Source organism: Neopsephotus bourkii, unplaced genomic scaffold (genome assembly GCF_033783945.1).
Source record: "Neopsephotus bourkii isolate Nb327-2 ecotype Australia unplaced genomic scaffold, CSIRO-AGI_Nbou_v1 NB_1373, whole genome shotgun sequence".
Classification (NCBI taxonomy): domain Eukaryota; kingdom Metazoa; phylum Chordata; class Aves; order Psittaciformes; family Psittacidae; genus Neopsephotus; species Neopsephotus bourkii.
Window position 1 is genome coordinate 5884183 of NW_026901852.1, and position 27695 is coordinate 5911877.

At 49.4% G+C, this 27695-nt stretch overlaps 1 protein-coding gene and 1 long non-coding RNA gene across 5 annotated transcripts in view; both read left to right on the forward strand.

Moving 5' to 3' along the window:
- The window catches only part of LOC133219723 (uncharacterized), a 35731-nt gene extending 30618 nt beyond the window's left edge, over nucleotides 1-5113 (forward strand). The window contains exon 4 of the long non-coding RNA XR_009727493.1: nucleotides 2910-5113. This is a non-coding gene — a long non-coding RNA (uncharacterized LOC133219723). The remainder of the gene's footprint in view (nucleotides 1-2909) is intronic.
- Nucleotides 5114-23218: 18105 nt separating this feature from the next.
- The window catches only part of LOC133219727 (uncharacterized), a 57700-nt gene continuing 53223 nt past the window's right edge, over nucleotides 23219-27695 (forward strand). For 3 of the 4 annotated variants that reach the window (XM_061367238.1, XM_061367239.1, XM_061367241.1), the window contains exon 1: nucleotides 24747-25083. In XM_061367238.1, coding sequence (XP_061223222.1) covers nucleotides 25015-25083 — 69 coding nt within the window. In that variant the 5' untranslated portion in view covers nucleotides 24747-25014. Of the gene's footprint in view, nucleotides 23261-24746; nucleotides 25084-27695 lie in introns of those variants that run through there. The other variant, XM_061367240.1, reaches the window with a different exon arrangement.

Here is a 27695-nt window from a genome sequence, read left to right on the forward strand (position 1 = left end):
CCTGTGACTCAAATTGAAGAGAAATTTGGCCTGACATGCCTTTTGTTAGGATGTGCTACTTAAAAGAGGGTGATTTACTCAGAATAGAGAGGATTCTGAAGCATTTTATTACTTAACTGTGCTACTGCATTCGAAGAATGCCTGCAAGCTATCAAAAAATGTTAAATTCCAGGTACACAAAGCTTTAACCAAAATGGGATAAAAAAGCATTCATGCTTGTCCTCAAAGAGTCTGGTTTTGCACATTGGTTAGTTGTGTTGTTAGACCTGACCCTGCATCAGTGCGAGGCATGGATGCTAGCTGAGAGGTGGAAGTTTGGGACCACCCTGCCTTCCTTCATGGAGACCTGCAGTGTTTTGTATGGAAATATGGGAAAGGTTGAGATTCCCTGGATGAGTGTTTCTAGAAAACCAGTGCTGGTAACAAAACTGCTCTGTGTTGTTTCACTCCTTTCTAGAACTGCCTTCTAGTGGCTGCAGGGATGGATGTGGTTACAGCAGACAGAGGAAAATACATTGAGACATGTGCTTATCTATCAATCATACCAGCTGTTTCTGGCATGCAGCAACTGGCTGACCACAGTAAGGAAAGGAGGATGTAATCAGTTAGCAAAGGCACTCCTTTCTCAGCAAGGCCGATAAGGATTATTGGCAAACCCACAGAGAGTTACGGGAACAGAGGAATTGGTGTGCTGAAGTCACTTCCTATCACTCGGGAGTCCCTGTGCTCAGAGCATTGTGTTTGCTTTCCTACTACGGATCTTGGTGATTGTCTGCATGAGTTCAGACGTATAAGGGCACTCACCCTGTCTCAGCACACAGAAAGCTCACTCAGAGAGGTTGCCATCGTAGCTCTTTACCTGCTTTTCGGGGACCTGGCTGTGAGCAGGGACAGTGGTTCTTTACCACATCTTTACACCAGCAAAACACCTTGCTGCAGAGATACTTGCAAAAACAGGCATGACTTAATCAGTTCAGGGAAGAGGCATATGCCAACAGAAACACTCTTTTGCCAACACAAACCACGCTGCCACTAGCGGAGTATCGGCAATCCCACTCTTGTCAGCATGGGGCCTCCGCTTCGCTGATTAGGGGCTGTATGGGCAGGCAGCACAGGAGGTTCCCAGCCGGTGAGATCACGCAGGGCTTTGCACCTCAGTGCTGAGATGATGCTCCCTCATCCCAAGAGGAAGCAGTGGCCATTTCAGCTGCACCTGTATCAACAGGGAATTTATACAAACTGGAGGTGAGCTCCGGAACATGCAGCCGGTTGCTGTTGCAGTCTGCAGATGGGAAGATTGTCCACTGCATTGTACGTGGTCAACACAGTTCTTGATGATACCTGTGGTGTATCTGGTGTGTTCTCTGAGGTCTTGCCAGCCAGCTCACAGAGGGCTCCCACTGCAGCCCTGTGTGCAGCTAATTGCAGCCTAGCGCTGAGGTTAGGAGAACGCTGCTAGATCAAAGCTTCCTCACCAGGAAGGCTGGAGAGCTGGGACAAGGATGAGGCAGATGCGGTGCCAAAAATCATTGTGTCGCCCTGCTGTCAGCATTTCAGGTCTAAATGCGTGACTGGTAAAAGCAGGGGAAGCAAGAAGTTGAATGCTACCTGCACTGCATCCTGTTTAGTCCAGATTTACTAGAGCTTTGGGGATATAGGAATTAAATGTCCACAGAAGGAAAAAAATGCTTCACTTTTCCTAGCTTTTTTTGGATGGGGGGTGTATGTGAAACTGATTTCTTAATATGAATCCCAGATAGACAGTCACTGGAGGCTTTGGTCTGGACGTGTTTGTAAATATCTGCCTATATTTTTAAGTCTTACCAGTATAGGAGACCCAAGATGATCTGTGATTTCTGCAGTCTCATCAGAGAGAGCAAGTGAGTGATTCCACGCGGTAGAGACATGCAGCCCCATGACTCACAACCCTGAGTCACAGCATTGGGACACTTCAGCGTTCAGAAACACTAGTAGTGACAGAAATCAGGATGATGAGCAAGCAGCTGTTACTCATTCTCAGCTGGACACCGTAAGCATGTTTGTACCAGTCAGTGTGGCTCTGGCTCTTCTTTGTCTCTTGCAGACCTGCAGTCATCCGGATAGCATGGTGACATAGCTCACTTAACATTTGCCTCTGGGCAAGAGATGATCAAGTCTAGTCTTTGGTTCCCAGACTGTCCTGCTTGACTCTATTAGTCTCAGCATATAGCTACCATGGCAATTTTCACTTCAGATTACTTCTTTATCTCTGGAGATCAGCTCACGTTACAAACACGAGCACATTGATCATCACAAGGGGTTAGAAAATATCTGTAACCCTATTTATAGCTGGGGGAGGTTAGGCACTAGGCAGGTAGGCAAGTTGCTGTTAGTGACAAAGATTTATAGCAAAGCCAGGATGAAAACACAGGAGCCCTAAGTACCTCTCTTAATCTGTAACCACTGAACCATATGCTCCATTGCATTCATCACTTCCTCGTGAGGTGGCAGTTTGGATGAGAACAAGTGCCCAGGAAGTCAGCCTGTTTATTCTGTCTCGGCCTCTTAATGCTTGTGGGACTTCTTTTATTGAATTCTTTTCATGGCCATCAGCTTCGGTGCGGGAAATGATTCCAAGAGACAAAGCCTTGGTTGTGTGTGTGCACGTGCATGTGTGGTTGGGAGACGGGAAGAATAAAAAATCCATTTCCAGATGGTTGAAAGGATGCATAGCACTTTGCTATTGGCAAAAACAATCTCTTTCATTTTCAGGATGTGTAAGTCACAGAACTGCAGCTGGAAAAAAAGAGGTAGAAAGGAGGCAGGGGGGTAAAAATAATAATTGCACATGAAAAATGACCCAGGTGATATGGAAAATCAAAGCACTTCATTTTTATCTAAATGGGGAGGGGGAGAATGTGCTTGCTGAGGAGGATCTGTGTAGAGCAGGTTCAAGTACATACCATCTCATTTTGTTGTTAGCTTCTTTGCTTTGCATTCCCAACTGTAGCCTCACAGGAAATTCAGTCCCTGGCAAGCTTCAGCTCCAGACAGGAAATGTTCTAAGGAATTTCTTCCATACAGGTACTATATTTGCTTGGAGGGATAACATGGTGGAGATATTTACCTCGGCTGGGTTTAACTAGCAGGATATTATACATGTTGATGGAGTTGCTGGAAGTGATCTGTGTCTGCACCACCAGCATACCATGTTTAAACAAATCGTGCTGCTCTGCCTGCCTGTGGGAAGATGTGCATCAGATCTGGGCCAGATTCTCCTTCCCCTGACAGCAGTACAGCCCAGCTTATGTCAAAGATATCTGCTGATGTCAGAGAGTATCAGAATCAGACCTGTACAGCAGGTTTTTATCACACAGCAAACTCGGTCTTGTGCTATTTGTGTGTACAGATATCTGCAAATGGGTATTTTGGTAGGAGCAGTGACTGTGAGAGGGTGCAGGCTTAGGCTGTGTGTGCAGGTGAAGGGAGGTCTCTGCTCTTGCCTTTGCTTTCTGAGTGGAGCAGACATGGGAAGGGTGACCTGTAGTAGCATACCACCTTTTGGATGAAGGGATGAAGGGGAGGTACTGAGACACGAGCTTCATGCACCCCACGGGGCTCACTTGGGATGCTTTCCAGGTCTCCTTTGTCTGCAAGTTCAGAGCAAGCCTGTTCTGCTTATTAGTCCAGAGGAGATCGCAGCAGTCCAAAACACAAGTGCCATACCTCCCTTGGCCGCTTTGCTCGGTAACTTCAGCATCATCTGTGAACTGTGATGTGGTGGGTTGAATATTTCTTGATGCACCCAAGAGAAACGTCCTTTCCTTACCAAAACACATGAGTGAGTGCCAGTCTTTAATGCAGTTCTCAGGGTACAAGGTGTGGAGAGAGAAGACCGATCAGTCTGAGTCATCGTCTCCCAAGAGAAATGTGAGGGATTAAGTATATGGCTGGGAACAATCCTACGCTGGCAAGGAAATGGACTGCATGACCCATCTCAGAGATCTATGATTCACTGCAAATACAGAGTATGAGCACAAAAATGTGTAGTAACACGCAGTGTGGTACCTTGCCTGCTATTAGAACACAGCCTCCAGCCAGAGACAACCCGACCACATTTACAGGTGTGCTCTGGGAACAGGCTCTTTCTGTGGGGAGCCATGAAAGATAGAAGGATGCCTTCAAAGCCTTAGAGGTCTCTGTGCTGCTGTGCCAAGCGTGGAAACGTATCTGCGCGTGCAGTGCCGGAGCATGGATTTTTGGTGATGGTTATTTGTGTTTCTGGGGCAGGAAGCGTGAGTGCAGATCCTCCCACTTAATGCTATGGAGGGGGGAAGAAAAGATTCACAGACTCCCTTGCAGTGTTTGTTAGTGAAAACGCAGCTTTGGCCTTTAGTGCCCTTTGTTACATAAACACAAGTAGTGTAGACATATTAATCACCCTGCCATTGAGGGAGGAACAGAGCAGCAACCTCAGATGCCACCCACTCCCCATTCTCGCTCCCATTTGACGTTGCTATTTTAAGGCACACATTATTTCCTGCTGTGATTTTATTTTTTTACCCAGCTTCTAATTCTGGCTCTGAGGTAAGCTGTGACACACGTATCCCTCCTCTCCCCCTCCCCGCCTTCCTCCTCCCCCTGCACCCACGTCCTCTTTACCGCTCTCTTTTAGACATTTTCTCTCCGTGTCTCGTAAACAGGCAGCTTCCAGAGGTTAGTTATTGCCTGCCTGGGAATGATCAAAAAGGCTGATCTTTTGGACTTCGATGCAAACAATCTCAGGACCATGGCTTGCAGGGCACACTGCTTTGAAAGTGCTGTTCCACTCAGAGAGGTTACTGTTGTTGTGAGGATGGTCTGTCTGGGAAGGAAGGCTGTTAATGATGGGCCATGGCTTGTGCAGTCATGGGATGAGAAGGGTACTGCGTGAGCGGCACGTGCTTTGTGGTGTGGAGAAGACAGAACAGAGCTCAACTGCTCTACGGTGGGTTTCTCTCCTGAGCCTGCTTCTGTGTAAGGGCAATCAGCACGTTTCTATGCCCCCAGTAATTTCTCTCCCAGGGAACTGCTTCACCCTGCCTGGCCAGAACGCAGCTCATGTCTGTCTGGTTCTGCTGCATCCATGTATCTCCTGTGGTTTTTGGCTGCCACCGGGTGGGTCAGCCCTGAGGAAGTCTGAGGCAGAACAGAGCCTGCAGTACCAGGAAGGGCCCTGTGCACCCAGCAGCGGTGGCACTTTCCCTGCGTGACTGTGGGGCTGGGCGCTGATAAGAGTTCTACTGGGGTAGGTTTCTACTGGGTGGGAAATCTGAGGCCTGCCTCTGCACCGCAACTGAGGAGCATCACAGGTTTATCCCCTCCACTCCCACTCACCCCTTCCCTCCCGGCCAAGCAGCCCATCCTGAAAACCTCCTCTGCCTGCATGTTTGCTGCTGCAGATGCATTCCCGCTAGCACAAGCGAGCAGGCAGGATGGCGGCAGGCTGCTGGTGAAACCCAGGCCTTCCTTCTGCATGCAGAGAGCAGAGGCCTGGGCTGCCCTCACCCAGCCCGCCTGTATATATTGCACACAAACAGTCTCACGCCTTTCCCTTCCTGTGAGATTGCTGCACATGGCTCTCGTCTGCCTGCAACCAGCGATAGCTGTAGGGAATCCCAGGCTGGGCGTCTGCGTGTTCCTCATCCTCCCCTTCCCCAGACGGGGATTCCAGTTCTGCCCTTTGCGAGGTTCCCGGAGAAGGGGAGAGGCGGAGAGCGGGAAGTCCTTTGCCAAATGGATTGATGTTAGTCACAGCTGCTGTGCTCTCACCAGGACCGGTATTTTTATCCCGGCAGCTCGGTTTCCATGTGTGTCCCTAGAGAAGGCTGAGGAGCCACATCCCTTCCCAAGCGCGGGACCCACGCTAGCGTTGCACATTTGCAGGCTTTGCTGTTTGCTTTGCAGCAGCCAGGAGGGCACGGCAGCCTGCAGAGCTGGGCGGCTGTCCTCTCGCAGGCCAAACCACGGCCCACGAAAGAGCTTGCAGCTGAATCAAGGCGTTGGGTGCCGTGCGTTGGATGAGGACAGATGTCCAAGGGCCGAGGCCCACATGACAGCCACTGCCGCCATCCTCGCTGCCACCCGCAGCACTGCGGTGGGTGTCTGTGTGCAGGGAAAGAGCTGGCTGGGCATGAGGGCTCAGGGAGGGACAAGAATTCAGTTGTTGCCGAGCGTTGCCTGCTTGCCGGGATCATCCTCCAGAGGCTGGTATCGGCTCTGGTGGCCACCACAACAATACAAGTACTGGGAAGGAGCCTGGGGTCTGCAGACAAAATGGCTGTGGCATAGGGATGGCTCAGGGGCACTGGTGCAATAGGCCGTATGTGCCATTCAAGGTATGTGATAAATAACCCATCTCTGAGTTTGGTCAGGCAGGGTATTGCAGAAACAGCAGCACCACAGGATTTAGAAGCTCGGTCAATCCTGAATACCCACAGTTTGTATTCTGAGAACGGCACAAGATGGCAGGGATGTTTTGGCCTGTGAACTAGCTGATACCATCCATGCCATCCCAAAGTCTTTCTTTCCTTGCAGAGCTCGCCTTTATGATCAGTCTCGCTCCCTGGCCTGGTAGCCACCAGAGGTCCAGCTGGAGCAAGACCAGTCTGGCAGGAGCCACCTTGCTGCTGGCCTCTCGTTGTTCCTTGTTCTGGCAGCTCATCTAGGTCAAGAGAGGTGGCTCGGGAAGATGTTCCCAAGGAGCTCCTATGAGATGTGCTCCTCCCAGGGCCCTTCAGCTGGGCTTGCTCCTTTTCCTCATTCCAGGCAGGGTTTGAAAGGCTGTGTTTGTAAACACCAGGCTCCGACTCGCTGCCTCCGGGGTGCTGGGCAGGAGGCCAGGGAGGGATGGGAGAGACTGCAGACAGCTTTAAGAGGCTGTGGCGTCCGATCGCTGCTGTGGAGCGGACACACCTTGCTGTTAATAGCGGTGGTGGTGGGAGTCACCCACAGTACCCGCAGGTCTCAGCACTATTTCATGGCTCCCTGGGGCTGACCTTGGGCTCTACTGAAATGACCTCTTCACATGCAGAGGCAAATTCTGGGTCTCTCAAGCCAGCTCGGCCGGAACCAGCAGGGAGGTAAGCTGCGTTGCATTAAACGTGTGTATAAGATCAGTGCCCGGTGATGACAAACACCACAGTGGACGTATGTTTGCATTTGACACAGTGCTGGTTAAATATTCACTCTTCCCAACCTCTCTTTCCCATAGATTGCTACAGAGAGCTTGGCCACATACATGGACTTGGGCTCTCCCATCTTACTGGTGAGACAAGGGCCTGCTGTGGCATAGCACCTTCTCACTGAACACAAGCAAAATGACCCAACGGTCTGAGGTGCTGGTGAAAAGGCTCTGCCCAAGCCTGCCAGGCTCCCCTTGTCTTATTCCTTGTAAAAACTGGTTAACAAGTGCCATTGTTTGGCGCTGTGACATGGTGGGGCAGTGACAGAGCTCTGCCAATGAGGGAGGGCATGAGCTGGTGAGAGCTAGAGCTGAGTCCATTTCTTTCCTCCAGCTGCAGCACTTGGTGGGCAGGGGAGGCAAGGAGAGATCTTCACCCAAGCACAAGTTTAAGCCTGTCCGTATGTCCAGAACTGCTTTTGTCCACACACTTCACCAGCAGGCACATCCATGCACAGATTTAGCTGGAGCTGCAGAGCTGAGAGCCAGGTCCGGCCTGAACACACATGGATATCTAGTACGGAGCTAAAGCTGGGAAGCAGCCAGTCCTCCAGACAGGCTTTGTGCTGGGTGTAGGGTTGGTCTGTCTATACCTGAGCTCACGCCTCACTGCACAGATGCAACCTCAGGTTCCTGCATCCTGAAGGGCTGGAGCTGGGACACCTCTTGTTTTCCATGTGTGGTAACTGCACCCGACTCCCATGGCTTCACACTGTGTGGGATGGCTTCTACCTGGGTCACACGTTATGCCTATGCAAAGGACTTCACTGTTCCTGTGGGAGCACTGTGGTAGGTCAGGCCTGGCTGGTAGAGCTGAGAGAGGAAGAGAAAAGCAGTGGCTCCTTTAAGGGAGGGAGCGACAGGGCTGCAGGGAAGGAGCTCTGGAAGCTGTGTTTTTCTCTCAGTGCCTCAGGGGTTGGTTACTAAATTTGGTTACTGGGCTTAAATAATGCAGCATGGCAGAGCCCAGTGGGTTTGAACATTGTCATAGCCACATAATCCTCTCCTAGGTGGCTCAGAGCTCTTGTTCTCTGCTGCTGCTATCTGCACAGGAGCTTGAATATGATGTGAAACATCATCTTAAATAATTATAACTAGCAGAGAAGAGCCAAAGCTGCAAAGTCTCATCTATTTCCACTGTGCTCTATCTCTGTAATTTCTGAGGTGCCAATCACCAAAGCATCCAAGCACCGTCTAATCTGGATCCGAGTTCCCTTGGTGCCCACAGAGGCTTGAATCTTAGCATTTTATGTGAGTCCATCTCTAATTAGCAAGCATAAGGACAGAGCTGCATACTGTGAGCAAGAAGCCTTCTATTACTTTATAGCCCAGTTATGTTGGAGGAGTCAGGACATCACGGTCACTCTTGGCCAGGAAGCATTATATCCTCTTTTGGTTATTCCAGGGAAGGCAGGCCGGTTTACTAAGGGAGCGCAGGCAGCCATGATCCCCTACCCAGTTTGCTGTCTACCTTCCAGTATGGAAGTAGGGACAGATCTGTACATCAAGGCTGCATCCAGCTCCGGGGCAAGAAGAGAGAAGGCACTCTGCCACTCCTTGCTGTATACACAAACTTCCCCATGTAGAGACAAGGGAGAAGCACAGGACAGGAACCAGAGACCTGGCTTTGCAGGAAAAAGGAGGAAGAAAATCATGCACCCATCTGTCCCCACAGCTGACCTACTGCCCCACACTTTCTGCAGGCTTTGTGACAGATTAAAACCTGCCAGATGATTGCTCATGGCTAACACAGTGTTACCAGTGACAAAGGGACTCCTGTACTGAACATTCTCACCTGGACTGAAATCAGATTAACCCTTTCCTTCATTATCAGGCAAAGAGCTGTTGCTTCTAGCGAGAACCTGCCAGGTTCAGGCGATGCCATAGCAGTGAAATTCCTGTGTGTCCATCAGGCTGCACTTAGGATAAGGGTCTCTCTCAGCCTCTGCCCAGTCTGCCTGATCTGACATGACACTTGACAGCAGGTTTTCATGGCGGAGGATACCCAGCAGTTAGTGGGAGAGAGCATTTGCAAATCCCACTTGTAAGCATCACATTTGTCCTTATGAAAGTGCAGGTCCTCCCCACCCTCCCCCATTGATCAGCGCTATCCTCTTCCCCCTGCAACTGCTGGAGTATTTTTAGTGACATTGAATAAATACATGTTAAATCTTTCTCCATTAGTGACATGTCATAAATTAAAATGGCATTAACTGTAAAGCCTGCAGCAAAGCCAGCTTCATCTAGAGTACTTGCACATGGTTGCCCAAGAGGCTAGGAACAACAGTAGCAGCATTGCTTTTCCTTCAATCTGTTCATGTTCTCTGCACACTCTTTCTGCTATTCTTCCTCAAGAAATGTTAATGCCACCTTCTCCTGCTGTTCACTCACCCACTGCTCCCAACCCTCCCAAACCTTATGCCTAGGAAATCTCCAGGTTGCAGATTTCCATTCTCTCCAGTCACATCTTAGACTTATCCTCTCTAGGCATCCTGTCAGAGACTTCTCAAGCCCCACTGTAAAAACCCATTGAATTGCTTTTGGCCCTTGCTAAGGCCCACTGTATAGCAACTCCAAAACTGCTTCCATAGCTAGGACTTGGTAGCTAAGAATCTAACTATATCCATCCATATCCACAACTGCTGCCGCCTTCTTTTCCCACATGATCTCCACTCTTCCACATACATTGGCCCCTTAGCTAAACTTCACGTATGACTCTAAGCCATGCCCACTCTGCCTATCAGCCCACTCCTTTATTTCAAACCCTGTTTCTCTCTAGACATCCTGCCTCTCCCCCACTTCTGCTGCAGCTTTCATTTGCCTTATGCTTCCTGCTGCCCTTCTCATGACAACCCATCCTGTCCCCCTCCTTCTCTATTCCCCTTTTCAGTCTACCCTGGCTCCCAGTCTCATCCATCTTCTTCAGTCAGAGATGGACATCTCTGCTGTCGCCAGTGGTGCAGGAAAACAGCTTGTGTCTCTCCGAGTTGCCCAAGGCAGGAGCTCCCTCTCCTTTGATAGGTCTCCTTCAGGTACCTGGTATGGATCAGCTGGAGGAAAAGCTGACACAGAACTCACAGCCTGTATAGCTTAACAGGAGGAGATCAGCTCAGAAACCCTGCCACAAAGGAGCAGGGGATAATGGATGAGGTGAAGCTTGAGGTGAAAGGCACTGAAATGCTACAGCTATCAAGCAAGCTAAAATATTTATAGCTTTGAATTGCAGGGTGACTGACTGTGCAGGGTAGGGAAAACCTGCCATTAAGGAAGAGGGAAATAGAAAAACAAACATCCCCTTTGGGTATTTAGTAGCACACCCAAAAGATTAACATCAATTATATCTCCCTATTAAGAAGCAAGATACTACACTGCTTTAACTGGGTGGGTTCTCAATCCTCAACTGCCTCTTTGCAAGTATCAGGTGAGACTGGTGTTCCCAGTAGCATGAAGTTAGGCTCCTCTGGTTAGCAGGCTAATCCTGAGGTCTTGCTCTTCAAAAGTATTTAGCTTTCAGGTAGCTGATGTTTTTAGATGCTTCACCTTCTAAGGCTCTCAGCCTTAGGAGCTAAGAGGATGGCTGTGAAACCCCAGATTGCCTGGTTCAAGTCTAGTCTACATCAGTCAGATAAATGTTAGTTAGGCACCTGTATGATGTCGAATCTCAATCTGAGGCCGGGTCATTCTGCAGTTGCCTGATGTAGCCTCTTTTTGCCCTTTGTTTCTGAAGGATGGGTGATAGCCAGACTGCCAGTAATGGCTTTGGCAGGCCTGTGTGGATCTCAGGTTGTTTTACAGCTATTATTTCATTCAGACAAACCAGCCTCCTGCATGATGGCTGGTTTTTTTCACTCGAGTGCCAGAAGAATTGGTGTCTTTCCCAGATTTGCACAAAAGCAGGGTTGGAATTGGGCCCTGTGCAATTTCAGCTACTCTGAGTTGCAAGCATTACCTGCTGGGCTGCCCACTTCTATTGTAGCTGTGAGAGGCAGTGCAGAGAAGTGGCTGCCATGGTTTGGATGTGATGGAGATGCTGTCAGATTTCAGCAGCTCAGTGACCTTCTCATAACAGTTCCTGAAAGCACAGCTTTCCCAACACTTGGCAATAGGTAAGGGTTGTGCATGGGTAAGGACTTCTGTTCCATGGTGCAAGATGTCTATGGAGACAGGAGCAGGAAGGAGAGAGTGAAGAGATTGCTTCCTCCACCAGCCTCCTGCTTAATGACCTGCCTCAAGAATGACATTGAACCCTTACTACAGGTCAGGGGCTTCCCAGAGGGAATGGAGATATCTTAATGATGGAATAGATTCCTTCCCTACACTTGCACCTGGTCCTTTATTAATGGCAGGATCCTCCCCTCCCAGTTCAGCTTATTTAATCTCTCTGGAGTCAAGCCAAGCTCCTCAGAAAGAAAAGGCACCAGGTTTCCCTAGTGAATCTTTGAACTGGGAGAAACAACAGATCTGATACTCAGGGTCTTCCCATCATTTCACACCAAAACCATTCTGCCATTAAGCTGGTGAGCTAAGCTTGTGGGGAGAACCAGGTAGTATCCTTCCTACAGAACAGTGGGCGGTTTGGCTGGAGATCCTTCAAGAAGGATGGGGCTGGATCAAACTCAAACTACCTGGAGGTAACAAAAAGCCTGAAGTGCTATGAGTTCGTCTTATCTTTCCTGATTACTGCACTTCTCCCAGCTAGCAGGGTGGCATCAAGGGGCTCCCACCAGCCTGGCTCTCCATGGCTCACAAATGCAGTAGAGAAAAGGGCAACTACAGAGCCTGCTGTTATACTGTGAAGTCTTACCAGACAAGAAAGAGTCCTGAGATACCAGTAGTGCATGGAGGATACCAAAACTGGAGCAGAATTTACTTAGGAGTGAGTAGGGCTGTGAAGATGACTTCTTGTAGAAACATTTTAAACAGGGTAGAGGCTTTGAGCCCACCTACATCACACCCAGGTTTTGCTGGGCTCTGTTATACTGCATGTGCTACTGGGATGCACAGGCTCTGAACTGTGGGGCAAGAACTGAATTAAAAAGCATGTCAGGGCATTCCCATGTGTATATCTTTGTTGGAATTATGGAGAGAAAGGAGATTTCCTAGCTGTCTTTCAAGTTTTTACCATTACAGTACCATGCTGTGTGCTTTTATGGTAGTGAAGATGCAGTGCAGCTGGGTAGCATCACCTGATGGTTCTTGTGCATTAGGTCAGTGGGGGTCTGTTGGGTAAAAAGAGCACCTGTGATGTGACTAAAACCCTGTGGCTTTTCTCCTCAGAATGGCCAAAATAAGCAAGTCCTTAGTAAGTTGTTCTGGCAGATTTTGTACCGTGGTAGGCCTGGTGGGACAGGCAATGGTGGGGTGCATGTGTTGGATGTTGTGGATGTTGTGTTCTGCTGCTCTGTAGGCAGAATAAAGCGGCACTTGCCTTAAGGGTTCAGGTAAGGCTTCTGGGGAAAGCCATGGAGGGGGGAAGAGCAGCTCACTGAGGAACAAGTAATAAAGGCATGATCAGAAGTGCCTAAAGCCTTTCTATTACATGCAAAGAGCACTCAGTGCCTTGCTGCCTGGGGAAGAGCTCCAAGACAGTTGTCAGTCTGGCTGGCCTCTGCCCTTTAATCTGAACGTGCCCAAATGGGCCTGGGGCTTTATTTTTGTCTTACTGCATTGTCTCCTTCCCACTCACTTGTGCTTTCCTTTCAGATGCCTGTGGCTGCTTTTGATGCTTCTCTGCCCTGTTTTGGCCTCTCTGTTGGGCAAACTTTGTGGTTTGCCACCTTTCCTTGCTCCTTTTCCTATATCTTTGATGGTACAAGAAAGTTTCTGGTTGCTTCTCTGTTTGTGTTTCACTCTCTTTAGGGTTGTGTCTGGTGACAATAACGTGAGAGTCCTGAGTTCTAGCTAGAAAATTGGGTATCTGGCAGGGGAAGTTAAGCAAGCAAATGCAACGTACAGTGTAAGAAGAGGCTGTTTGTTCTTTATACTTCTCAGTGTCATAAAGACAAAAATACACGCTACTTCCTTCATGCTGAAGCTATTGGCCATATTTACTTTGTTCTCTGCTCTTCTGTGACATACCTTATCTGGCTACTTCCAAGAACCTTGCCAGTGTTGTTTATATAGATAAATCTCACGTTGCCCCTGTGCAGTAGGCATTTACCTCCATTGTGCAGTTTGAGGCATTTAAAAAGCTTTAAGACATTAACATTTAAAAGCTAATTTTGCAGAATGACAGAATAATCCAGCCTTAAGAAAGAGAGCAAGAACCTCCTAGCCCTGCCTTCGTTACCTTCATTAATGGAGTGTTCTCCACCTCTAGTTAATCATCAGTCTTATTTTCCTTCAGGTTGCAATCCTAAAAAAGGTACAATTGTCAATTTAACCCCATGCAACTGAAGTGCTTGCCTACATAGTGACCTTATCAGAAGGCTCCAGCCACTGCACAGGTGGGTAGGATGTGATGGAGCTAGCATCTGGAGTGGGTTTTGTATGGACCAGGTTGGCTGTGTCCTGGAGCTTGGGGAACACAGATTCGCCTAGATTACTATTATTAACTATTACTTCTTTATTTCTGCCCTATCATGGCGATTATGCTGTTGAAATGGGTTTTCACCCTCTTCACTGAGGGAGAAGAAGCAGTTACAAGTGGCAAAGAAGTTGGGAATGACAGTGATTAAGTGCCTTTCCTGGAAAAGTCCCTTTCTGCCATAGGTGGCCTGAAGACTGGTACATGAGCACTGCGGTGTTTCCAGTAACCCAGCAGGGTTCGGTGGGTGGAGGAAGGGGAAGGAACTCAACGAGCCGTGACAATGGGAAAATCTTGGCAGGGACTCGCACACGCACTCTTGCAACTGGCTTCGATGTTCCAGCTGTTGTAAGAAGGGATTGCACCGGAGTGAGGAAAGCTCAGGAAAGGGAGTGTGGAGGCAACCATGAGAGCATTCTTGGCCGAGGCCTCGGGGTGAAGCGAAGAGGGGGCTCAATGCCACCGCCCCCCCCATAGTGGCAGGGAACACGGGGATACTCGCTCCCCGCCGGGGGAGAAGCGGACCGAGATGGGTTGGGTCGCTGAGTGCTGTAAACCAGGCACCAGTGGCGTTAAGGACGAGCACAAGGGTTCCTGCAGGCTGCCCGTTTGGGGGGGACGGTGCTGGGGGGCTCCGGGTCCCTTAGGGGGTGCGCGGCGGGCGGCGGCAGGACCCGGGGCTGCAGAGGCCGCGCCCCGCCGGCCGTTAGGGCCGTTGCACGTTGAGGGCGCCCGGCCGGGCGTCGGTGCCTGCGCCGCTGCTGCCCCCTGCTGGCGCCGCTGTGGTAGCGCTGAGGGGAAGCGGCCGGCGGCGATCTCGGGCCGCAAGAGCCCCGAGGGCTTGTTTTGGACGGGAGGATGTGACTCCCTGCCTGGGATAAGGGATGAGCAAGACTTCCCTGCGCGGCTGCGAGCAGAGAGCTGCTGCCAAGGCAGGCTGTGCGGACCTCGGGACCCACGCCGCTCCCCGAACCCCCCCCTGGCCGGGCATGGCTTGGCCGGTCCTCTGCAGCGGAGCGGGTCTGCAGAGGCTTTCAGTTCCGGCGTGCCTTGCCTGGCCGTACATGTGTATGACTCTACCCCTGCAGCAGTTCCTGCAGTGCTATCTAGGAGTGGGTCATTTCCTCTTGACTCAGCGGCATCAGTCACAGCGTGTGTTGCTCTGGCTTTTGGCTCAGGTCTTCAGCTGTGAAGACATCATAGTATCCTCCTTGCATAGGGCAGCTTGGAGACAAGCCTTGGGCTGCTGTTTTGCGGGTCCCTTAGCACCCATCAGGCACTAACTGCAGCTGGCAGGGTGCTATTCTTAGTGCTTGGTATGTACCCACTGCTGACTGAAAGGTGTCAGCATGGCTCAAGGACCGGGCAAGTCACCTGCAGGGTCTCACAGAGCAGGCTTTTCAAGCTCATACTGTCTGGCTAGCACAGAAGAGCCACCGCATGGAGCGACAGGTTTCATGGTATATTGTTTTATATGAACAAGGACGTGATGCAGTTTATATGGACATGGTTATATGAACAAAAAGTTTCCTTTTCTACAGCATCGGATTTTGCCTTTGTAGCTCAGGCTCTTTCCTGTAGAAGTCAAGATAAGCTACTGCTCATGTTCCACTGCTGAAACAAGGCTGGACAGAGGCTGCTATCCTTTTGATGGATGGTCTGAAAGCTGAGCCTGGAAATAAATATTGTATGCCTCCACATGACTTGCCTGGAGTAGTTTTAGGGGAAATCAACTATTGCTACCAGGAGAAATCAAAGTGTACCCTGTAATCTGGGATACGTTCTAGGTTCTGTATGTGCTATAGGAATGGGCCCACAGTTGCCATGCCAATCCTGTCATCCCTTTGTGTTCTGTTTGTCTCTACAAAGTGACACTGTGACTGATGTCAGGCAGGCAGGACAGAGCAATAGCTTCCAGCTCTGAAGGGCTGCAGTGGTGTTTACCGTGAGGAGCAAGTAGAGCTGGAGATGCAGGCTCCCTTCTGACAAGGTGGACACGAGGTGCTCAGTCACAGGAGAGTCCTGGGCTTTACACTGTTCCTGTGATCTGCCAGATCACGTACAGCATAGACATGAGGCAGCGTTAGAGATGCAAATCTCTGAAGCAAAGGCAATCTCTGGACAAGTACCTGTATTACGGATGAATGCACACTCCAGTTGTGAAAATGGATGTAAAAATTGCCCCCAGATATTTGCAGTTATTCAGAACAAACCTGCAGTGTCTGTGAAGGCAGAAATCCCAGGTTAACCTGGAAGGGAGGAATGAAGACACTTTAAAGTAAGGACCACTGGTAACTGGTCAGCCAGCAACATAAACACCTATCCACTGCGCTTCTGCCAAGGAATCCCTCCTATGCAGACCAAACTTGATGCTTGTAACTATATACAGTGTAAGTGCATAATAATCTACATAAATGCATATAGAGAGGTATTGTATAACTATGTATATAGATAATATATGTGCACACAGGATTTTAGGGTTATGTCTATATTGGCAAATGCTTTGGGGCACTACAACTCCATTGTCTAAGAAATTATAGCCGATTCCCATTAATTTATTCTTGCCATGTTTTTTGGGCTGTGCCAATTAGCCCTCTTCCAAACAATTCCCAGGCATGACTGAGGGAGGGAGTTAGTGTGGGCCAGGGGCCGTGCCCAACAACCACTTGGATCCAAATGCCTTGCTTGAAGGATAAAAGAGTTTAATGTTATGGGTGCAAGCCATCCTGTGCCAGGGCCCTCAGTGCCAGAGAACAGACCTGGGCACGTTTAATTTACTGGTATAGACATAGTCTGGGAGCCCAAGGGATTAGGCAGGGTTTTAAGGGTTGCATGCCTGGACTTAGATACTTGATTTCTCCCAAGATCCAGTTTACGGTACCTTGTGTGTTTTGTGGACATTGGCCTTGATCCTTTAAATCTTCTATCACCTTGCCTTCTGCAGTTAATGGCCCTTTCACATTGTCCCTAAATAACATACCCCTGGTGGAAGGTGAAGTATAATTACACAGTTTTATTATTGCTGCCTTCATGACAGTGGCACATAACAACGGTGAACTCTGTTTAAATAACATTTTTAAGTATATTTTTAGGAAGAAAGTCGCATAAAACATAAGAGGAAAAAATAAAACCATACAAACCAGTAGCTTTTCAAAGCCTGGCTCATTTTCATCAGGCTTTGTAGAAAATAGTTTCCTTCAGGTAAAACCTGGAGCTTTTAAGATTACATTGATTTTGCTATATGAAATCATGGAGGGACTGACTAGATTCTGCAAGGGAGCACCCCTGCAAGTGTGTCCAGTTACACTGACCCCTGTGGTACAACACCTCCTGGGAACAGTGCTATCCAGTTTCCACTATGTGAATGCACTTGAGATTTTGGCTTCTCTGTGTCCTCTGAGGAATGGCACAGAAAAGTGTCTGACTGACAGCAGCCAAGCTGCATTGGTGTGAAGGAACAAAATTCCTTTGGGCAGGATGCTGATGACAGTGCTCCAAGTCGGATACTTTTCCTGACCCATCTGCTCTTCTAATCATAGCTCTTTCTCCTAAATTTTTATGGCTGTTATCCTCTTAGCCTGACTCTTACCATAACTCAAGCTTCATTTCTGTCAGTGTAGTCACCACATTAGCATCAGAATGCACAGGCCAGGGCTGAGATGAACTCATACATAATGAGTGTCTCCTCTTACCTGTGCAAGCCTGGTTGCTCTGATGGGACTCCCACTCTACTATGCAATATGTGACTTAAGTATCCAGCCATCCCACCCACATGTACAAATAGATGTTGGGACAGCTCTGGTACTGTAGTGATGTCAATGTAGTGTGGTGATGACAGCAGCAAGAAACTGGGCAGAAGTATATTGAAAGCCTGTTTATCTGCTGGCATGATGTGTGTCTGCCATGCGTACAGCAAATCTGCCTGGATCTTCAGAAGTCATCCTTTGGGTTTATAAAGGAGAAAAAGGGAGGGTTGGGGAGTGATGAGATTAACATTCTTTAGGCTGAATCTATCCTACTTTTCTTGCAATTTGCTACATAGCTATGCAGGTCCCAGAGATTGAATCCCATGCACCTGCCGCATGTGCCTCTTTGTGTAGCATGAGCAGGTTAACTGGGGGGATTTGATGCTATGTATTTGGGCCTGTTACCCATCTAGAGAGGAGCCAGCATACAGATGAGTGGATCTGGCTGAGAAAAGAGAGGTTTCTTCAAAAACAGGTTCCAGATAATGACTCATAAATACCTCTAGGAATGCTGGCTGCGGTGGGGAAACTAAGACCCAGAGAATTTGCTTCTACATTGCCTTCTCTGAATGCTCTCAGGTTGTGTGGGCCCTACTTTTGTTCTCCTTTGAGGGCCAAGAGACTGCTTACACTGTCTTTGGGCTTAAGCACTGACAAAGGAACGTGCGGCGCCTGGGATCAGCAACCTGGCTGGCTGTGCGTGAGGCACCCAGGCCTTTGGCTAACAAAGTGTAGCATCCTGCTTGCGTGAGCTCCTTGCTGCTGTGTAGTTATCCCGGTTCTGCCTGAGCGCATGAGGAAGGAAGGAAGGACACAGAGGCAAAGATGGGAACAAACAAGAACCCCTCCAGACCACTCTCCCTTCTCCCGTCGGTGATCAGCTGGAGCGGGTGAGCCGGTGCGCAGGCAAAGTGGTGGTCTCTTGTGCCCTCTGGGGACGGATGTATATAATACAGGCAACAGAAAGTATCGGATGCAATACACGGCTTTCCACAAGGTCTCCTTTAGGCAGGACAGCAGCAGGCCATGGCTGTCTTCTCTTCATGGATCTGCCAGATCCTGCTTCTGTTCCAACAGCCCTCTTAGCTGAAGTGTTTGATCCTGGGAACAAAGAGACATAAGGGAGTGATGTAACATAAGACTTCCACAGTAATATCCCATCCTCGCCCTCTGTCTGCCCTTTGTCTTAGCCCATCTTCTCTTGCCCCCCTCTTTGACCATTTTTAGTGCTAGCGTGCCTGCATGCAGAGCTCACGGTTTCTGATGCCAAACTCATTTCCTCCCTCCCAAGGCCATTTTCATCCTTGTTTACACAGCCATGCTGCCTAGAGAGCTGTTCCAACTGGGATTTCTGGTGGATAGCTTGCAAATAACTGTCTTAGTTGTAAGAAACTGACAAAAGTTTCAGCATTTGGCCTTGGCCTCTAGAAGAAACTGAGGGAGGGGAGGAAGAGGGGGAATATACAGACACAGCAAGCATTCAGAGTTCAGAAAGCCAGGAGTAAGACTTGCCTGTGCTTTATTCTCATTACAAACTTTTCTAAGGTCTCTCTTCCCTTGGCCAGTCTGGCAATCTGAGCTTTTGAGGCAGAGGCTTATGAAGACAAGTTGTCTTGTTCTGTTCACCAAAGCGCAGTTTTACTGGCTGTTTGGACCCCATCGATCGGCTTTCAGCTGGTTTGTGGCCACAAATCCTCAGTCATTTTCAGTTCTACAGTTATTTTAGAGCTGTATGTTTTACCTCCAAGCCTTTCTCTGTTCATTCTGCTGTGCTGTCACTCCTGCAGAGGCCTCAGGTAGTACATGCTCCTGTCCCCAGCCTTCCCTGAGCAGCTCAGTAGCACAGGTTTATGCCCTGACTTCAGCAGACCCAGAACTGTCTTCCCTCTCCACTGATGAACTGGAGCCTGGCAGCAGCTGGAGCTGGGGCACAGGTAGGCTGTGAAGCATCTCCAGTGCCTGGCTGATGTTTTCTGATCATCTGATGGCAATCTGAGAGGTTTGGCCAGGCTTGCAGCGAGGCACTGTGGCCAGGAGCCTTCCAGCCTGGCCCAGCATGCGTGACACCTGGCTGTTGCTCTCCTCCCATGCATGGGGCCCATGGTAAGGAGGAGCTGCAAGGCAGCAAGTTCAAACTTGCACCTCCTGGAAATCATTCCCGGAGTTTCTTTCCCTGGTGATACTAAGCTGGCTCTTTCTGCACTTTTCTTAGAAGCATTGAAAGCACTCACAAATACACATCTAGACATGGTGCCTGACTAGATGAACTGGGAAACCTCTTTGATGTCGAAAGCTGTGTTTTATTTGTACACTTGGGATAAGCCCAGAGGCTGTCTGGGCAGCCAGGAAGTTCCAGAAAGGAATTTCCCCCCATCAAACTAGCAACCACAATAACATTTTTCCCTTCCCATGTGGAGAATGTGTGTGCTCATTTCTAACACTTTTGCCTAAGACGTTTCCCGCTTTTGCAGGATTATGGGCCCTTTCTCTCTGATGCTGCCCTTCTAAGTAAGCATTGTAGGTTGAGGTTTCTTGGTTTTGACCTAAAAGCTTCAATCCCAGGGCAGCTGTTGAGTTGGTTGACCCTCTCTGTGGGGCTAGGATGTTTATGTTGTCTTTGGACTCCAGGCTAGCTACATGGCAGGACTCAGAACCACTGTGTGACCTATGCTGAGGACTGCTGCCATGAAAGCATTTGAAAAGGAAGAGAGTTACAGTGGCTGTATTTGAAGAGAAGAAGGTCAGAGATCCTTTAGCCAGATGACATAATTCCTCTTCTCCAGGGGTTAGAGGGAAGAACCTATTTAAAGCAAGAATCGTCTATTGTCTTTGCTTGTGATTCTGAGGAGCCAGGCTACACTGAGCCTGGAGCTTCCATCTAGCCAAGCTAAACTGTGGGCCCTGTGGGCACTGTCCAAGCAGCTCATTCCCAGGTGGGTGTCATGGGGCCCCTTCCAGGCCTCTTTGCAGAGGAACAAATACCAGTTAGAGGAGCATGGTGTAAATGGCCATAATAACCCTGCTCTCCCTCGCTCTTGGTGTATTAGCCACACGCTGACTTTCCAATTGGCCCTAGCAATTTGCAGGGAGAGAATGGGCAGCAAGGGAGTTATGACAGAAATGGGGCTGCCCAGCAGTGCTGTTAAGAGGATCATCTCTTTTCCTTACTGCTGTCACATGGCCTGTGCTGGCATGGACATTGTTTCTCTATCAAATAGTAAGGATCAGTAATTGCTAAATATCTTTGTATTTAATTTCTTGTCTGCTTCTTTTTCTCTTCTCATGGCAATCAGAAACTGTATCTGCAAAACGTGCATACTGAATAGTTCATTGCCTGGATGTGCCTAAAAGAGATGTATCTAAAAGAGAACAGATAACTGTCAATCTCAGCCATCTCTGACCAGCCCTTCCTGATGCTCCCTGAATGTCCAAAGTGTTTGCATGACAGCGGCTGGCTCTGCGCTGTGACGGTCTGTAGCCATTCAAATAAGAGTGGCCAGTTCTCCCCTCTGGGTGTCTATAGCCTTAGTGACGGGCTGCCTGGTGACTGCACATGGGATGGTTCCCAACTGCTTGCCCCACACTCCTGGTATAAAGACCATGCAGCCAGAACTCGGAGATCATGCGTGTGCACTGCAGCTTCACCCCTGCAGCTGGTTCATGGGGTGCCTATGGTTCATATTGGTGGGGATGCAGCATTGGTCGGCCTGTGTAAGGGCTGGCATTGCACAGAAGCAGAGTCAGAGATGATCCCTCCCAGAGGAGCCTACAGGAGAGATGCCCAGTGGTACCTGCCACAGGTGATCAGTGGCTGGCTCAGGGGCAGAGCTCAGTGCCCTTTGCCTGTTTTGTCAGTCATACTCTTCTGGGAACAATTATCATTGTATCTGCGGTCTGTCCTTCTCCTCTGCTTTTATTTACATACACTGGACTGTGGCCGAGATAGCTGTTGGGTGGCCCTGCTCTGTGGCCCCATTCAAAGCATGCCAGGCTTTGGGCCCACATCTCCCTCCAAAGCAAGCTCTAGGCTCAGCTTGCTTCCTGCCTTGCTATTCTCTTTTAGCGTTGCCCTTGGCAGATAGATGCCGCTTCTGTGCCTAGCACTTGCTGTAGCTCCAGCGTCTATCTCAGACATCACCCAGTCAGAGCCATAAGCGAGACCGGGCGGATAGGGATTTTCCATCCCCTTCTCTGCCTCCTTTGGTGTAATGAGGGGAGATCCCCAATAGATGGCACTTGAACCTCTGCCTTGGATGGGTTTTTAATTGCTTCCAATATCGGGATGTTCAGAGCAACGTCCGCACAGATGCAGCATGATCCAGCTATGGCAGAGTGTGAGGATAGGGGGTTCATTGTGCAAGGTGAGCCCCTGGTGACTTCAAAAGGTGAAAATAGCATCTCTTTGCTTATGAGCAGGCTTGGCCAGGCCTGCCTAATGGGCCCTTCTGCACCCACACACATTCCTGTTCTTGTATCTTGCAATGTTAATGGTACACTCTGGGCAGAATAAATTGCAGAAGGTATTAGATTTTCCTCCAAGCACAAGAAATACAGCTCAGGGGGAATATGTGTATTAAAGTAATCCTTGCTGCACTGTCTTCACGCCTCCTGCCTGTCTCCTTTATTATGCTGTTTGGCCAGGATTCCCACAGAGGTATGTCTTGGAAGGAAAATAAGATGTGGCACACCATCAGCTGAGGCAGTTCTCCAGGGATCTCTTCCCCATGGCAGCAGCAGGCAGGCACATGTGGGTATTGTGGAAGTGAACCAGGATCCGGCTCAGCTCCCAGCCCCCTGACCTCTCCCTGTCTCTGCAATGCCTTGTGCTCTTGCAGGGAAAACTTGCCACTTGCCTCCCTTCTGCTTCTGGTGTGGCCATGAGGAATTTAAAGAGACCTTCAAGCAATGCTGGAGCAGGGGTCTGGGCTTACCCCAGTGTTATGCAATGTATTGTTCAGGTTTTTATCGTGTCACCAGAGGAAACTTGGACGAGGTCTGAGATTTGGATTGAACCCAGTAGGCAGATCAAAACTCCAGGGGTGAGAAACCCGCAGGAGCCAAAACCAAAGCAAAGTGATCACAGGAGATGCTTGGGCAGTGAAACCACTGAATTTTGCATAGCTCCAGAAAGGCGATCTAGTAACAGGCTAGATTACAGCTAGGGGCCAGGAGATACCACTTCTATTCTTGGATCTTGAATGGCTTTCCTCAGTGACCTTTAGAAAGTCAAGTAACCTTTCTCTATCTTAGTTTCCTCCTTTGGGAATAATACTGTTACTTATGCCTGGAAAGTATGTTGCTATGCTTGCATAGAAGTTATTTGGCAGTGTTCTGCAACCTGTACCGTGGAGGAGCTGCACATCTAGACCTCTCAGGAAGCTTGCTTTCCAGTACATGATGCAGCAGTATGACTTGTGATCCACTGGGAAGCCATCTAGCATGTCAAGCTTCATCCTCGCGGCAGGGATCACACAAGACAGGAGTCGCAGCAGTACGTTGCAGCTCTGCTTTCTGCAAGGGTTTGCTAAATTGCTTGTTGGTTACAGCAGTGTGTCCCTGTGCCTCATTCAGAGTTGCTGATGGATGTTGTGAAGCAATGGAGAGCTTGTGATCTGTCAGTCAGTTCCTCCTGGCATTGCGTTTGTGGAGCAGAAGAGAGGTCACAGTACTTTACCAGTGCAAGGTACAAGGTTAGCTGGGGAGGAACTTGAGAGTGTGAGTTTCTCCTGAGCCTGCTGGAACACAGAGATGCTCATGACTATGCAGTCTGAGACAACACTGGAGCAGGTGTGTACAGCCTGACCCCCAAAAGCTCCAGGTGTACCTGAAGGCGGTGTTCCTGGCTATTCTGCTTATATGGAATACCGAGCAAGAAAGATGTAGCTGCTCTGCAGGTGTCTGCTGGAACACATGCAGGTAAAGGTGGGAGGAGCAGAGTTAACACAAGGAATTACAGTATTAGTCTCTCTCACATCACAAGTGCTTCATGGGCACGTGCTTTTGCCACTTGTCTTGAGCAGCACTGGCTCCAGAGCAGGTCAGGCAGCTGAGCACCACGCTGCTGCTCTGTGCCTTAGTGGGGCAGTAACAATTTGGGTACAGGGCTGTGAGGTGATGCAAGGGGGATGGCAGGTTCTGCTCTTCTCTCTTCCAGGGAGCTTTGTCAGCTTCATCTGCCCTGAGACAAAAAAATGGGCCCTGACTTGTGCCTGTCCCATTGCTTGAACCTGGAGAGCTCAGATGTGGGAAAGCAGCCACATGGCAGTGGTTTATGGGTGAGATTTTACAGACCACTGCGGGGAAAGCCAATGGCTCCAGCACCAGAATAAGGAAAGAATAAAGGCCGGGGAGATGGGCTTTGTGTGGAAAATAAAATCAAACTTTGTTAAGTGACATTCACTGGGGTAAGAAAGTTGTAATAAGAGTTTCTCAGATGTTGGGCTTAGGGATATACCGTGATTACCAGTTAGGGATCAGGAGTAGTTCTTACCTAACATTAGGTATACTATTGCATATCTACAGGCAGGATTTCTGCTTTCACCTGGCTTTTTACTCTTCCCCGTTGGAGGCAGGATGTTCAGCTAGCAATCTGCTCATGTGAGCTGTCCCTGGTTTTCTGTATTCCTGCAATAAGGAAACCCGAAGTACCTATAGCAATGTACGGTGGCTTAGAGACGTAAACCTGGATGGTGATTTCAATTTGGTGTGAACTGGGGGAGAACAGTTCACAGTGTGAATGCGGAATTTACAGGGCCGGTATGGTTTAACAGATGAGGTGCTGCAGGCACTCTAGGAAGGCACTGTGAAGAGCAGAGCTGTTTTCTGGCTCAGGCTCTGCCTGCTGTACGCCTTGAAGAAAAGTTACTTTGCCAACTGGAGCCGAACCGAGGCCTTTCCTTGCAGGAAGAGGCTCTCTCCATCCTGCACTCAGCATCCCATGGGTGCTCTTTCCCTCCCTCGTTATCCCGCCCCTAAGCATCTCCACCGCGGTGACGCCGGCGGGGTCCCTTTAAGCGGAGGCCCCGCCCGTCCCGGCCCGTGCTGCCAATGGGCTCCGCGCCGTTCGTTACAAGTTGCGCGTCGCGGTGCGGGCGCGGGGCGCCCGGGGGCAAGCGGAGCGCGATGCGGTGCTGGTGCTGGTGCGGGGCAGTGCGGGACCCGCCTGGGGCGAGCGGAGCCCGGGGCCGCGGCCCGCAGTGAGCGCTGCGCCCCATGCCGCGGGTCCCCTGCTGCACGCTGCCAGCTGTACCTCCCTCCTTTATGAAGCGGGGCTGAAAGCGAAGGAACTTCGGTGTTTATTTGTAGGCTTTGAAAGGGGTTCCCTCCCCCTGCCGCCCCCGAGGGCTGTAGGACAGAGCGCGGTGCGGAAGAGAGAGGGGCACAGCTGGAGCGGGCTGTCCCCAGCCTCACCCCGCCGCCGCGTACCTGGGGTGCTGGATGCGAGCTCTGCGGAGCTCCTCCGAGCGCAGCAGCGGCGGCTCGGCAGATGTAAGAGGCGTGCGTGTATACTTAACCCTTTCTTGGCTCCTCGGATTTGTACCATGCTGAAGATCCTCACCAAAAAGCTCAGGAACCAGAGTTTGAACGAAATTCAGCCTTTCCAGCTAAAGGTAAGAACAGCTCGTTTTGTCACTGTTGTTTTTTGTACCCTCACTTAACTAATAACAGGGCTTTGGGAAGCTAGTAACTTTCAGTGTTTATTATGCCAGGCCGGTTTCCTCTCAGCCAGTGTGCTTAGTTGAGCTGGCCTAGGCTGTGTTCCTCTTACTGAAGTCCTGTTTCTTTGAGGCTTATTCTGCACAATCCAATAGGTAATACAGAAAGGTGAATAAAGGTAGATGTATTTGTCCTTTAGAAGTATTTACTTTTAACAGGGTTCATGTTTAACTACATAGGCATTTGCCTGTCTGTGTAGTTACCTCTGTATGTGTGCAACCTCCCAGCCCTTGCCAGGCTAGAACCCCACTGTGCCAGGTACTATACAAACATGGTTTGCCTAAAATGCCTTTTGGCTCATTATTTGCTTTTCTCTCTTCTGGTCCTAAAGGACAGATTCTGAGCTGGAGCTTACAGGCTGGCTCCCTGCACTGACCCCTGGCTTTCCACACTCTGCTTACATCCTTTCTTAGGGCTCAAAAGAAAAATGAGGATCACAAATTCAGGATAAGGAATATCTAAGCCTTTCCTACCAAATGCAAGGAGGAATTTTTGAGCCATATGCAATGGGATAAAATGGAGTCATGGGGAGTGAGTTACAGAAAAACATCAGATCCTGACTTGGCAGAAGTGTTGTGAACTCAGGGATACCCCCTGTAATCAGCAGAGCTGCTCTGGATTGGCATTGGTACTGTGGGAAGTGCAGTGTCTGGCCACAAATCAAAGAAGGGATCTGGGAAAAGTAGCAGCCCTCGTTGCGTGAGTTGGGGGCTGGGGATTCCTAGACCAGGCTCTAGTGGTCTTTTGTATGTGCTGCACAGGGCGGATTGCTGGGTGGCTGCGCTTCTGCACACTCACTGGCTGATGGCAACTTGGTTAGAAACAGTGCTGATGCTTCCTCAAAGTTTGCTGTGTCCGTGAACTCCTTCCTCTGGGGATTGCACGTTCTATGGTTCTTGGAGGAGGCAGGATTAGACTTTAGTTTTGGAAATAAAGTCAGTGCTTTAGGCTGTAGTGGACCTACCCAGTGCAGTGAATCTCTGCAGAGACTGGGGGGGATTTCTCTTGAACACTGTATTTCAGGACCTTGTTTGTCTCTTGGAACTCTTTGGAAAGATCTCTGGGGGTATATACAGCCTTTGGGATGCTGGGAGGCATGAAGACCTGCAGGAGTGGGTGTCTGCAGCCATTTTGTCCATACTAGTGCCAGGGGTTTGTGCTGCAAACAGGTTGCCTGCATTTTTGCTGGCTCAGTAGAGGAAAGAGGTTTAATCTTACATTGGCTCTTGCAAGGCTGATGCACAGAGCAACAGAGGTCTCGTTGCGGCCTGCTTTGGGGAGTGGTGCAATGGCTGGTATACATGTGTATGGGCAGAAAGCCAGACTTTCAGACTCTGGGTTTATGTATGTTTTGTGGGCCTTTGGGGATCTTGTGGAGCCTTGTGTCAGCATCTATAATCATTTAACATTAACACCGTGCAGTGCTCTGTCTTAGGCACTGGGCCAGATCTTGCAGGTGTGGACAGTGGGTAGGTGTCACAAGCAGCAAGTGCTGTGGGAGCTTCCCATGGCTCACTGCACAGACCCTCTGACAAGGCCAGGTGTCCTGTACCATCTCCCTCTATTGCCCTCAGATGGCATGGACCCGACTTCTGCCTTCTCAACTTCCTCATGCTGGTCTGTGTCTCTACAGGTTTATATATTTGCTGGCACGTGTTACGTGCATTATTTAAAAGGTTCAGTTTGCTGTCTTGAAACCTAGTGAAAAGTTAGTCAGGTGTGAGCATAAGTTCAGGTCTATAGTAGTGTAAGTGGAGAAAGAGCATCTAATTTGGGTAGAATAAAAACCACCCAAACCAGGAGCTTCCAGAGCTTTAAAAACGGTGTGCTTAGCTGCTCTTCTCCTTCATTACACATTTGCTTTTCTACTTTATGACCTTTGTTGGAAGTTCCCGAATTCAAGGAAAAGCAAGCTGCTGTTTCGTTTCCAGCTTGCAACAGTATTACCATTAGGCAAAGTCCCAGGAGAGTGTCCTTGGATAAACTGTCAACTCATTCTTGGAAGCTTAGGAGGTTTGACCAGCCTTGGATTGTCGGCCAAGCTTTGGAAATCTTGTCAGGATGAAATTTCTGCCCACTCCAAGGGCCTCGCTTTGGTACCATGTGTGCTGAACAGGTTTAATGTTGCTGTGATCGGTCTTCCTACGCTTCCCCTCCGTGGAGAAGCTGAGAGGCTGCCATTGCCTCCTGTAAGTGACACGAGGAAATACACAAGGTTTGGGTGCTGATACAATGAACTTTTCTTCTTTTTGTTCCCTATTAAAGTTGGCCTTTAGGCAGTTGACAGCTAACACTGCTCAGAGGGCTTTGACTCAAGAGGTCTGATGATTGGTGTTGCTGAGGTTAGTGTCTCTTTTATTGTGCTTTCACCAGAAGTCCCCATAAGGGGAAGGGAGGGATTGACAGACTGATGTTTTACCTGCTGTTGGGTTAGTGCTGCCAGCAGTTTGTGGTAGGGGTGGCTGGGCTGTGAGGTGTGGTAGTTAGGGTTCAAATCTGAACCCTT